Source organism: Esox lucius, chromosome 10 (assembly GCF_011004845.1).
Source record: "Esox lucius isolate fEsoLuc1 chromosome 10, fEsoLuc1.pri, whole genome shotgun sequence".
NCBI lineage: Eukaryota > Metazoa > Chordata > Actinopteri > Esociformes > Esocidae > Esox > Esox lucius.
The window spans coordinates 14,282,413-14,295,736 of record NC_047578.1 but is presented as its reverse complement, the minus strand read 5'-3'; the positions used below and the strand labels follow the sequence as shown (position 1 = coordinate 14,295,736).

Sequence of the window (13,324 nt, the reverse complement as noted above, 5' to 3'; positions counted from 1 at the left end):
CCTCGGTTGTAACGAGTGGTTATTTCAGTCAAAGTTGCTCTTCTATCAGCTTGAATCAGTCGGCCCATTCTCCTCTGACCTCTAGCATCAACAAGGCATTTTCGCCCACAAGACTGCCGCATACTGGATGTTTTTCCCTTTTCACACCATTCTTTGTAAACCCTAGAAATGGTTGTGCGTGAAAATCCCAGTAACTGAGCAGATTGGGAAATACTCAGACCAGCCCGTCTGGCACCAACAACCATGCCATGCTCAAAATTGCTTAAGTCACCTTTCTTTCCCATTCTGACATTCAGTTTGGAGTTCAGCAGATTGTCTTGACCTGGACCACACCCCTAAATGCATTGACGCATCTGCCATGTGATTGGCTGATTGCATTAATGAGAAATTCAACAGGTGTTCCTAATAATCCTTTAGGTGAGTGTATGTTAGCTGAATTAATTTTAAATCACACTAATGTTACCTAAATGGCTTCTCTGGCTACATTTACCCCTAATTCAGATCTTGGGCAAGAGAGCTGATGTGATTGGTCACACTTGTTGGATCAGAATTGGGCTGCCTGTACAAATCTTGCCTTTTGACAAATAAATGTATCGATAGAACCTAGGGCAAAAACGAAATAGGCTAGTGCAACTAAACGCTCCAGTGGAACCGACTTGCCCAAAGATGAAGGAACTGAATAGAGGTTACGCATTGCCTATGAGCATGTGCAAAAAGCTTTCCTTCTCAATGTTTCAAGTAGGATGGAATGAGGCGGTTTACACGATCGCCAATCATTTAGCATCCCTGCTCATTATTTCGGTTGGCCTTGTGGCCTAAAGATTTTTTCTAACTTCTCCTACGAGAACCCAAGCGGTCGTGACGCTTGCATCTGCATGCCAATCACTTCGTGAGGCCCTCGTTGGATACCAGCCGCACGTTTCCCCACTCCAATAATTCCAGGAACCCGACAGCACACCGCTGTGAAACCCAAAACGGAAAAAAGCCTAATGACATTGGTTACCTAGGCTATCATTAGGGCCACCGGTTCACGCGGTCTCACCGCGGCGTCTGTCCGTCATCAGCCTGGCAATGGTGTTCATGTTGAGCCACAACACAGTGCGGAAATACAGACAAAGTGCCGTTTTCATGTTCCACTTCGCAAATATTGTCGCAGTAAGGTTACACACTGGTGTTAGTACCCAGAGTTTTCTGGCCCTTGCGTGTGTACTTCAGCATGTTGCGAGGTCTTCCTGCCCTAACCAAATGTAACCCCTGCTCCTGCTGCGTCGGCTCACCCCTTTCCCCCCTGTCTCCCATTGCCACCAGACTGCAGAACCAAGAACCCGTTCACTTAAAACCCTGTTGACATATTATTAGAATCTCAACTATGTTTGACTATACAATATAAATAGCTGTGTAGAATCGGGGAAAGAGTGCATCACTGCAAAGCCTGGTTAGGGCACTCCTCCGCTTCCGCTCCTCCACATCCATCTTTCATTTTCACTCGTGAACTGAGCAAGCCAGGGACCCGCTGCTGACTAGAGGGCTTGCCTACAGCCACCAGAACCGCTGATGTGTTCAGCTGGAAGAAAAAGGAATTTTCAGCTTCACATGCTTAATATATTAACATTGGCAAGGAGTATGTTCTTCTAAAATAGACAGAAAACAAACAAGAAACTGGTGAGGGAGTCGGTATCTTATAGAATTAGCCCAAACAAACACCCACAAGCACGCGCACACACGCACGCACGCACACGCTATGTTCTGGCACGCTCATCAGTTTTCTAGGACAATGTACAGAGAGCGAATTCTCTGGTAAGTTTCCTTGACAAACAACAAAGAGGCCCGCGCAGCACTATGCCACACAATCATACTAGACACAATAAACCTGTCATTGTCTAGATGCCAAGAGACAATGGCCTTATCCATGTGCCTGGAAGCTATGTGTATGTGTTTGTGTGTGTGTGTGTGTGCGTGCGTGCGTGCGTGCGTCTCCAGACATTCTAACCCTGTCTATATGTCTCTCCTGGTACCATCATGAAAACACCATCTGTGTTCCAGACAGGGCGTGGGCCGGTAGGATTAGTGTTTGAGTATAGACAGGAGACACCAGTATCCCCTACCACACCACTATCAGAGATCTGGAGAGAATAGGGAGAGGTAATCAATAGCCCTTACTCCTCCCCTTCCCGTCCTCCGCACTCCAGGCGTCTCTCCCCCTTTCGCTCCCCTGTCTCTCTCTGTCTCTCATCACATCTCGGCCATATAAAGTACTATTCCAGCTACTGGGCGGGGGGGGGGGGGGGGGGCTGCACCACCTACTGGACAGTAGAGACAAACAGAACAGACACACAGACAGCAGGGCCGACTCCAGCCTTTAGGGGGCCCTAAGCAAAAAACAATTTGGGTGCCCCCTCCCCTAGCAGTCCCTAGTGGTTGGGACCCTAAGTTACCGCCTATGTCGCTAGCGCCTAGAACCGGCCCTGCCAGACAGACAAAACATACAGAGAAGAGTCAAGGCAAGCTGTTGTGACAAACATAGTGGCCTCAATATCCTCCGGCTCACTGCCAAGGTGCGTCCTATCTACCTCTGCAATGAACACTGGACACAAGGAGCCAGCGAGACAGGAGAGGGAGGGAGGGAGGGAGGAAGAGCAGCCACCCTGTGGCGATAAGCAGACAGACAAGTGTTGATGTTTCAGAGCCGCAGAGCTGCCGCAGAGCTGTCCATACTGAGTGCACGCAAACGTGCGCACACACACACACACACACACACACAAAGACACTGCTAGCTGCAGAGAAGTCCATTCTGAGGAACACAGGGGGTCAGACCTCTCCTTCACACCATCTGTGGTGCCCTTGTGAGCCGTGTGTGTGTTCTTCCTTTACTCCACTTCTGAGGAGTCGCTCTCTACTGTTGGAGGAGCTTTGAAAGGTTAGTAGCGGTCACGCTCTCCTGACTTTAAAGAACTAACGCCAGGAACAAAGTTTGCAGGAATTAAAACAAACACACAGTTATTTACATTACGTGTGTATTTAATTCAGCAGAAACTCTCGTCTAGACCAAGTTACAGATTTTACCCATTTTCACTCCAGCCCCGCGGGGAGTCAAGAGAAAACCGATTTTTCTTTTATTCAAACACATTTTTCTTCAAAAAGTATTTTCAAAATACATATATTTTTTAAGAAGAGTGGATGGTAACTTTGATTACACATAAGTGCTGTTTTTTTTCCCAGGCTTTTATAGATAGTGAAAAACAGATGGAGACAGATGAAGAGGAGACATGGTGGCAAAGAGTAGAGACGGTATTGAACACTGGTTTCCAGCAGGGAGCTACATATGCGCACGGGGCCAGGAGTCTTACCACAGGACCACAGCTCCGCCACAAACTGAAGAGCTTTGACCAGATGGAGCAGGAGCCACCCTCCAGTACTGGTGACAGCAAAGGCCGCATGGGACATAAAAAAGAGCTTTGGTGAAGATGTAGCGTTGAGAACGCCGGTCTGTTAAATTACTGAAATCTAAATGTAAAAAAAAAAAATCAAAAGGGTCTGCCACATAAGGGTTAGGAACACCAGATCACGCTGGCAGGCTCCCAGAACATCAAGTTTCCCCCTCCAAACTCTTAATATCTCTCTACATTGCACAGGGATCCTCCGAGGCCCAGAGGTTTGCTAACTCTAGATGAGTACTTTGTAAACTTTAATATCTGCTACAGCAGCGAGGGGAGCCAACCCTCCCACAGGTCTCGTTCCTTATCGTAGAATACGCCTTTTTAAGGTCACGCTATCATTAAGAGTGCAGGATAAAGTCAGTTGTACATCTCTCAACACAAGTTCATATGTCCTAAACCGTGGACCTACTACATTCATTTCAGCAGGCAGGGATTCCACTCAATATAGTGGGGTTGGGGTGTGGGGTAGGATGGGGAGGCATCGTACTGAAGAGTAAAATGAAGAAACAACTTTTTGTGGCCCTCTTGGAATTATTTACCCCACAGATATGGGAAATACTTGGAAAGTAGAGACTCACAAGGAAGGTTTTTTCCTTTAGACCAACTGTCATCTCTATCTAAAAGACAGTCATTGACACTGACAGAGCTGCCAGAATGCATAATACCGGTAAACTTTGACCTCAGGCCTTCATTGCTGATCCCGTTGCCATGGTTACAGCTGCAGCCAGCAGAAAATAGACCAACCCAGCAGTCTTTTTTTTTCCCTGTTGTTCTCTATGGCTGTCAAGGACAGCATCAACTGTCAACCAGGTAGGTCCAGGGAGGTCAAGACACAGTAGCTGTTTGATGGCTACAGAACCTTCATTGGAGAGGCTGAAATATACCATACAAAATAAATATTCATAAACATTTAGCGGCCTGTGGCCATAGCAGAGCCATCTGATGGAGGTAATCTAAGCAGGTGACTCTTCCACTTGACATTAAAGGTTTAGTGGTCACACCACAGAAAAGCTACAGCTGTAGGATCTTAATGTGATCTGTGTGGTTACAGTAGGAAAACAATAACCCAAAAAAACAACTCCTCTCTTCGACATACCACAACTACCCTACGCCACCACATCCACCCAGACACTTTAACTCCTCCCCACAAGCATCCCAGTGCGATCAGCCTGCACCACCACATCCACCCAGACACTTTAACTCCTCCCCACAAGCATCCCAGTACGATCAGCCTGCACCACCACATCCACCCAGACACTTTAACTCCTCCCCACAAGCATCCCAGTACGATCAGCCTGCACCACCACATCCACCCAGACACTTTAACTCCTCCCCACAAGCATCCCAGTGCGATCAGCCTGCACCACCACATCCACCCAGACACTTTAACTCCTCCCCACAAGCATCCCAGTACGATCAGCCTGCACCACCACATCCACCCAGACAATATTACTCTTGCACTATTCAACAAAGCACTCCATTTATTCATATCCTTCTTCATCAGTCTGAGCAAATGATCCTTAACAAAACCCATAAAGAATATGAATGATTTGGACAGATGTGGAATTTCAATTAGTTCTTATGAATGTGTTTGTTGGTTAATGTGACACTTGCCATGCTCTTGATTAAAGAGACAGAATGTAGCATGGCTTCCAAATGGCACCCTATCACTAAAATCCCATTGGCCTCTTGGGTTAAAATTAGCCCACTAAACAGAGAATAGGGTGCAACTTGGGCCACAGGACACAACCCTGAGATATATATATACACACACACACACACACACACACACACACACAACAGTACAGTCATTCTCAATGGAGTCAGGTGCTTAATTGGTTGCTACTGAAGCACTGCTCACATTAGATTTTAACTCATTTGACAGTTTGTACCGCGAACACAGAACAAACACAAGAAGAGAGAGATTGGGGGAGAGATACAAAGAGAGAGAAAGAACGAGAACAGCACACCCAGCAAGCAAGGAAGAGATAGATCGCCCCGACATTAAGTACTACTGAAATATCTCTACATTTTCCTGTAGTTCATCAGCATGGGCAATTTGATGTAGCTATTCAGAGTTCCAGTTCAGTTTCTCTGTTGCCACTGAAACAGCTGAAGCAAAGCCAATCCTTTGGGACTCAACACATTTCAAGTGCCTGCCCTGCGTATCGGTCACAGGCGCCAACTTTTCAAAGACAGGGATAACCAACCGCTTTATGAGCAGCTGATTGGTCACAGACACACTGGATTTATTAGCTGCTCTACCCCAAATCCTGCAGAATCCTTTAAATTGACCCTGCCCTCTCCCAAAATATTCAAAAATGTATCTAAAAACAAAAATCCACTCTAACAACTTCCACTGTGCCCTTCCAGCCTGTTTTATTGTCTGATGACAGCTTTCAAATACACTAATAAGACAATGGCAATCAAGATGACAACTGCATTAAGTGTAATTGTTGGCAAAAGTGCTCACGTGATTGGTCAAAAGAACAATTAGTGAAAAAAAACGGACAAATTGGGTTGCCTGTGTAAATGTTACCGGCCTTTGTTACAGTCTTTCCCTTTTTATATCAAGTAAGCTCTTCTAATCCGGAACGTCCAGACGCATTAAGGAATCTGACAGGTAGTGTTGTGTAGTGTTGGGCCTGTTGACACATGGCCATCTGTCTAACACCGTGGCTTGGCAGTGTTCAGGGACTCTGCAACCTATTATTGGTTAGCAAGCAACCACCTGGAGAAGTGAAGTGACAGATGAGCAGGGCTGAGAGGAGAAGACCTCCCACTTCCTTTTTCCCATGGGCTCACGCAGGTCGGGGGCGTCAAACGATCAGGGAACGCTGTCAGCTCCGTTCAGGGAGCGCGGCGGTGATGGGCGTCACGGCAACGGTAGGTCGGGCGCAGCGCTGCTGCGACATGGTGGTGGGGAGCGGTCCTGGGAGATCAGCGTCGGAGCCGAGGCGAGGCGGCGTGGCGTTAAGACGACAGGTCTGACGACCACCTCCAGCAACGAGAGGCCTCCCTGTCTCTGACTGGCTGCCTGCTGGAAGCTCCGCCTCTTAAAGATTATTATGATAATGAGACTTTAATATTAATTATAATTATAATGCATTTAGTACAGGCTTGTATCCAGTGCAATTTACAGTAATTTGCCTCAATTTGTTTTTACGTTCAGTGGCCCCAGGGGGACACAGTGAGACAACACATCTAGCAGGTCTGCCCCATGCTGTGAACCCCATACACGCACAATATAGTATCATGTACACACACCACTCACTGCAACATCCCCGCCAGTCACTGTCAGGAAGTCCTATTCAGGTATTCACACAGAACCGATAAAATCATGTGAAAACGTGCTCTCTGTGCCATCCACTGACTGACTGAGCTGCTTATAAGGAACACGGAGAACTGTGGGATTTAACTAGCTGGCTGGGACAATAACGTCTGTCAGTAAAATCACAGCTTTACTACAACATCACTTCTCCCTCGCCTCCAAACCCGACCAAGCCCTGACCCAGAACGACGAGCGAAAAATCACTTTCAGATAAAGAGAGAAAGAAAATATATTTTGGACTCCCAGAAGTCATATAGAAAAAGGAGCAGAGCTTTGCCAGACCGACGCCTCTCCCCAGTAGCACGGATGGACGTTTTCACAGGTCACCATGAAGGTCCCCAACTCTGCTGATTAAATGCAAATTTCACTCAACTTAAAATTCATGTGGAAAAAAGCAACAGCAGAGGCACTGCAGAAAAATACATTGTTGGGCTGAAGTCTGAATTAAAAACCTAATAACTACATAACTACCTGAGGTGCACATAGTTGTGGCAATTAAACTGTGAGCGTGCGCATGTGTGTGTGTCATTCATGGTTATACATACGTACATTCCCCACAACGATAGAAAAACCTGAAAGATCTGACCCACAGTTTTGAAAATGTGGAAGAAAAGTGAATCAATGCTTTGGGCATAAGTGTGTGGGAGTTTGTCTTGCTATATGAAAACATTGCGAGTATTTCTAAACGTTATTGCCTTTTCATGCTTGAAAAACATTTCTCCAAATATTAGGGTTTTATTTCATGTAATCCAGCATAAATGACATCCAGAGGTGCTTTCTGACCATAATGCATTGCAATAGTCATATGAAAGGATATTGCATCAGAAAAAAGATTTTGAAGAATCCTTAGGTACTGCAGAAAATGTTCTGTTTGTTCTAATATGTTTATAACGTGACCTTTTCCATCAATGGTGCATTGAATGACAAAAAAACTAATTAGGTTGTTATATCTGTAAATTGCATATTTAATGTTAAGATTACATATAAAGATGAAGGTCAAAAGACATTTCCATAAGAAGCCAAATAATTAAGAGTGCTGATATAAAGTTAGTAGAATAACAGTGCTATCTTGAATAACATTTCATTAAGTGCAACATTTTCTTTTCAGCTATGATACGTTACCTTGTTTTTAATTAAAATGCAATCTGAGACTGTTGTGATTAACAACATATTTTTCAAAACCATAAATCTTGGGCTGGATGTGCAATATGTTGTTTAATTTTTACATCACCTTTAAGTATTATCACTATCATACTTCAGAAAGCCACAAAATTCCAAGTTTGAAAGCAACTGGTTTTGGAATGTCACAATTTGTAATTTGGTGTTACAATAGTAAGGTGGTATAACGTTTCATGTTCAATAACCTAATTACATTTTTTGGAACAAAGGATGAAACCATAAAACATAACTCTTTTACAGCAAAGTGGTATTAGACCAGCAATTTCCACAGGTCAGCATGAAGTTCTTGATTACGAAAGTAAATATGTCCAAAACACATTCAAATGAAATGACCTGGACGCTAATAATGGTAGCTAATCAGGTTTGACAATCTATTACTGTTACATTGCACTACATTTATTAATGGGAGAAATACTTTTATTAAAAAGGTATAAATTACATTTTTGGTAAACAAATATTTTAAATATACAGTACCACACAAAAGTTTGGACAAACCTACTCATTCAGGAGTATTTCTTTATTTTTACTATTTCCTACACTGTAGAATAATTGTAAAGACATCAAAACTATAAAATAACATGTAGTTAAAAAAGAGAAAAGGAAAGTTAAACAAATCAAAATCCTTTTGATATTTTAGATTCAAAGTCAAAGTGGCAACCCAAAGTAGCCTTGATGACAGCTTTGCATTCTCTCAACCAGCTTCATGGGGTATTCTCTCAACCAGCCTCACCTGGAATGCATTTCAATTAACAGACATGCCTTGTTAAAAGTTAACTTGTGGAGGTTTGTTCCTTATAATGCATTAAGGTTGGTATACAGAGGGTCACAAGCTACAGTGTGTATACAGTGGACCATCATGTCTGTTCTGTAGCAAGCTATATTATGGCAAGACAAGTTCTAATATGCAAAGAGAAACACAAACAAGTCTATAAATTACTTTAACACATGAAGGTCAGTAAATCCAGAACACTTCAAGAACTCTGAAAGTATCTTCAAGTGCAGCCGCAAAAACCATCAAGCTCTTTGATGACACTGGCTCTCATGAGGACAGACAGAGTTACCGTTGTTAAAGTGAAGAAATGCATTTATCAGCCTCAGAAATCAACAATTAACTGCACCTGATATTGCAGCCCAGATAAGTGCTTCACAGAGTTCAAAGAACAGACACATCTCAACATCAACTGTTCAGAGCAGACTGCATGAATGGCCTTTATGGTCAAAATGCTGCAAAGAAACCACTAGTGAAGGAGACCAATAATAAGGACAGACATGCTTGGGCCAATAAACACAAATGTATATTAAACCAGTGGAAAACTGTTCTTTGGTCTGATGAGTCAAAATTTGAGTTTTTTGGTTCCAAACACAGAGTGGGTGAACAGATTATCTTCACATGTGTGGTTCCCCATGAACCATGGAGGAGGAGGTGTGATGGTGTGGAGGTACTTTGCTGGTAAACAGTCTGTTTAATTTAGAATTCATGTGATATGCCATCCCATCTGCTTTGGTCTTAGTTGGACTCATTTGTTTTCAACACAATGGGACAACGACCCATTGTGTTGATGTCTTAATGTGCACTGTCCCTATATAAATACAAATTCGACAATGTGGAAAAAAATAAAACAAAGAAATACCCTTGAATAAGTTTTGACTGGTGTTGTATATAAAACACTAATTAATGTGTGTGTTGTGTGTCTGTGTGTGTGTAAAAAAGGTAAAGTTTTGGTAAGTCATTCTATGTGCCTGTTTTCCCTCACAGTGTGCTGACCCATTCGTTGAGGTGAGGGAACAAGGCAGTCCATGTCTAAAGATGTCTAAAAGCTGCCTTTCCATTAAAGCCATCTAATTTAAAAAGTAGTTCTCTTTCCTCTCTAACCAAGCAGAGAGAGATTAAAGCCTTCACGGGGATTGAAGAGTACAGTTCAGCAAAAGAAAAACCTAAAAAAAACACTTCTTAGCAAGAGAAGTCCTATTTCACCTATCAGTGGCCCAGAAAACCATGGAACAAACAGATGAGGAGAAAGATGTAGCCTGGCGATAATATGTGAAATGCCAAGCAGAGAAACGTCCATCACCCTTCCCAGCGTGTTCATGCTCCAATGTCCTCTTTCCCAAGCGCCGTGCCCCCAAGACAGCTTTCAGAGTACTGGACCATTTTCTGTATGATTCAAATCAAACCGATCCAATGCACTTACTGCACACAGACAGTGTTGTTGTGGTCCCTCATCCTTAGTGTAGCCGTCCAGCCCGGCTCCCTCTCTAATCAGGAGAAGGAGCAGCCTCCCACCCACCTTCAACCATCAGAGTCTATTCTGATGTATGCCTTTCCCCGTTCAACCCTTCAGCCCCGATCAAGGCGAGATTCACACTAGCTCTGTCAGAGCTGAGAGCAGGAGACACAGATGTATAGAGGCCTACCAGATTAAATTACCTGCTCTAGTACTCCCACTCCACACACACACACACACACACACACACGCAGGTGCTATAGTGCGGTGATCTGGCAACCAGTTAGCCCAGCAAATTTGCTCAATCAGGTAGGTACCCGGAGTGTGCATCAAGCAACTATAAGAAAAGCAAGCTCTGCCTAATCAAGTGTAACTATAGGGGAAGCAAACTGGGCTCAGCCTTAGACAAGCATAGGAGAAGCAACAAGCCAGGCCTGGAGGAATAGACCTGTGTGTAAGCTAGTGTTACCAGACAGAGGGGCCATGCGACAGTCTGATAAACAGTACACTGCAGCAGGCGGCTTCACCTATAACAACAGCCTACAGAGAATAACTCATGCCGTTCAGTTTGCAATATTGTCAAGTCAGGTTGTATGACTAAGCAGGATGTTGTTTTGAAGGTCGCTGCATTCACCCTGCCTGGAACATAAACTAAAGGAATCATTCCCATGTAGGGATTGGGAATGCATATAGCAATATATGTAGTTCCACTCTAGAAACCTGTCTGTAAGTGATACCCCAGCAGTGCCAGAGTATTTATACCATACAACTGTTGCGTGGCAAATGCTCCCACAGGCTGTTACCAATACACTATTTTAGTATCAAGATACCAGCCTATAGGGTCTATACCATTTTAAACACTGTATAATGTAAATGGAATCTAGACATGGCCAATCCCCTGCCAAACTAATGAGCTAAAATGTCACCAGACTAGAAAAAATATAATTAGGAGGGACATCGTGATTATATTATGCATCATAAAAGTGAAATTGACGAATAAAGCGTTAGGCCATAGCATGTGCCCAGAATAAAACCTAAAAAGAAATGTGTATAGGCCCTCCAGACGACGAACACAGCAGAGAGAACAGAGAAATGTTCGCACTATATGTTATAATGACAAGCGTCTGTGTGTACGTTCGGCGTGTGTGCACGTTCGGCGTGTGTGCGTGTGGGACAATATAATAATAGAGTTCGTCTCCATGAATCAAACAGCAGTTTTCACCATTAAAACGGAATCAGTCTCATTTCATGTAGCTCCTCAGACAAATATTCAAACTAAATTTATTTATCTTAAAATATTCATCATTACCACGCATTATGTTGTGTCTTAAATACTTTGGCATATTCTATCCTAACAAATTCTAATTAAACTAAAGAAATCGACCGATGCGAAAATCTTCCAAACAGAAATTAAGCTATACAGCCATGTATTCAATCACTTTTCTATGCTTTTTCACAGTCCATGCCACTGGTACCAAAAGTGTGCCACTTGACACTGCACCTGTGAAGAACAGAAAACTGCTCAGTTCAATAGAGCTCACGGCTACGTAGCGTACTCTAAGACTACAAATATCTGTTATTGGGTCTTCCTGCTGGTTATATTTCCAACGGGTAAATCAAGATTTCACTTCATTATAAGTTATGGCATCTGTCCAAATGTGACTGTCGAAATGTGAACAGTTCGTATATTTATATTTCACAACATTAACAAATGAAACAAAGCGAAAATAACTATTTTTTTCTGGATGTTAAACTACAGTCATGTGCCCAGCACATGCCACGGACAGCCCAGCCAACAGTCATTTCACAGGTACTCAGCCTCGCAGTGCGTGACTCCCAAAAAACAAACAAAAAACGTTCTCGTTTCTTTTTTACCTGTTGGCCCTTGGTCCAGAGTATCCGCGTAGATCCCGACGACCAGCATCAGTAGAAATGCTCTGGTAGGCCTGTACATTTTAACGATTTAGTCCAGCTCCCGTTTCAGAAGAAATCCTTGTAGTCAGTGACTCCGTCAGGACTGTTCTGAAGTTGTCCGCTCGAGCCCATTGATGGCTGATTTCCTTGCTGAAGCGAGTCCCCACTCCACGCGAACCACACTGGCAATTTGAGCAGCTACAGCTGACGTAGGGGCAAAAGAATTCCAAAAAGAAACCTTCACTTTGCGCCACCAAGCAGGAGTGGTGAAACACAAGTCTACAACGCCGCCATGTGGTGGTATGATATTACAGCGACAGCCCAGCTTATATGCGAGTGGGGAATATTATCTTAAAAAATTTGCATTTTAAATTGAAACAAAACCATCCAGATGTCATACCTCATTGATATGGAAGCTTTTCCAAGCGAATAGGCAAATGGCAGTGCTCAACAGAAGATCCTGCAGGTACGGTGCAGTCCAAATGTGTTTTCTGAGAAGCAGTCGGTGTCGTGGGAGGAAGTTGCTGGGCGCTTCAGATGCCTGTGAGGGGTGGGTGGAGGATAGGCAGGTTGGAAGACTCGTCCATGGTCAATGATGTCACCTCAACACAACAGATCAGCAGGAGACGACCAACGCTCTGCTTCAGCTTGGAGCCAAACACCTCTCCCTCACTTTCTTCTCGCTCTACCTCTCTGTGTTCATTTCTCTCCCCCTCCACCTCTCTCCCACACTACACAAACTTGCATACTTCCCCTGAAAACTGCATGAAGAATAAAAGGTCTGAGAGGAGAAGGGAATGATTGGGGAAGAGAAGAGAAAGAGTGACTTGGAGGCATCAGATTCACTGCACTGCCAGCCAACCTAGTGAAAAGCTAGTTCCTGGTGTCACAATGTGGCCTCATAGCAGAATAGCATGTACACAATATAATACCTAAGTAAAAGAGCTTTGGGTCATGAACGCAACTTGCAGTAGCTATTTGAAGAGTCTCTATTCCCATTCAAATATGACTTGCTGTAAAGGTTCTGGGCTCAAGTTAACTGTGTATAAAATATTTACACCTTTCTCAGACCCAATCTTTCCAGAATTGACTGCATCATCTGAATTAGGTATATCACAGACCAGGACTTAGTCCTCTGTTTTATCATTTGAATGTTCTCTTTTTTATCACTTACATTTTTTCCCCACACAAGGCTGTTGCCAGAGAACAATGTGACAACTAAATCCCGGCTGATGATG

General features: G+C 43.7%; 1 protein-coding gene across 10 annotated transcripts in view; it reads right to left on the bottom strand.

Annotated features, from left to right (window-relative positions):
* ptprua (protein tyrosine phosphatase receptor type Ua) overlaps window positions 1-12,383 on the bottom strand; it is a 169,718-nt gene extending 157,335 nt beyond the window's left edge. For 4 of the 10 annotated variants that reach the window (XM_020050298.3, XM_020050294.3, XM_020050296.3 and 1 more), the window contains exon 1: window positions 12,048-12,382. In XM_020050298.3, coding sequence (XP_019905857.1) covers window positions 12,048-12,126 — 79 coding nt within the window. In that variant the 5' untranslated portion in view covers window positions 12,127-12,382. Of the gene's footprint in view, window positions 1-12,047 lie in introns of all 10 variants that reach the window. The other 6 variants (XM_029122724.2, XM_020050295.3, XM_020050293.3 and 3 more) reach the window with 3 other exon arrangements.
* Between the last annotated feature and the right edge of the window lie 941 nt (window positions 12,384-13,324).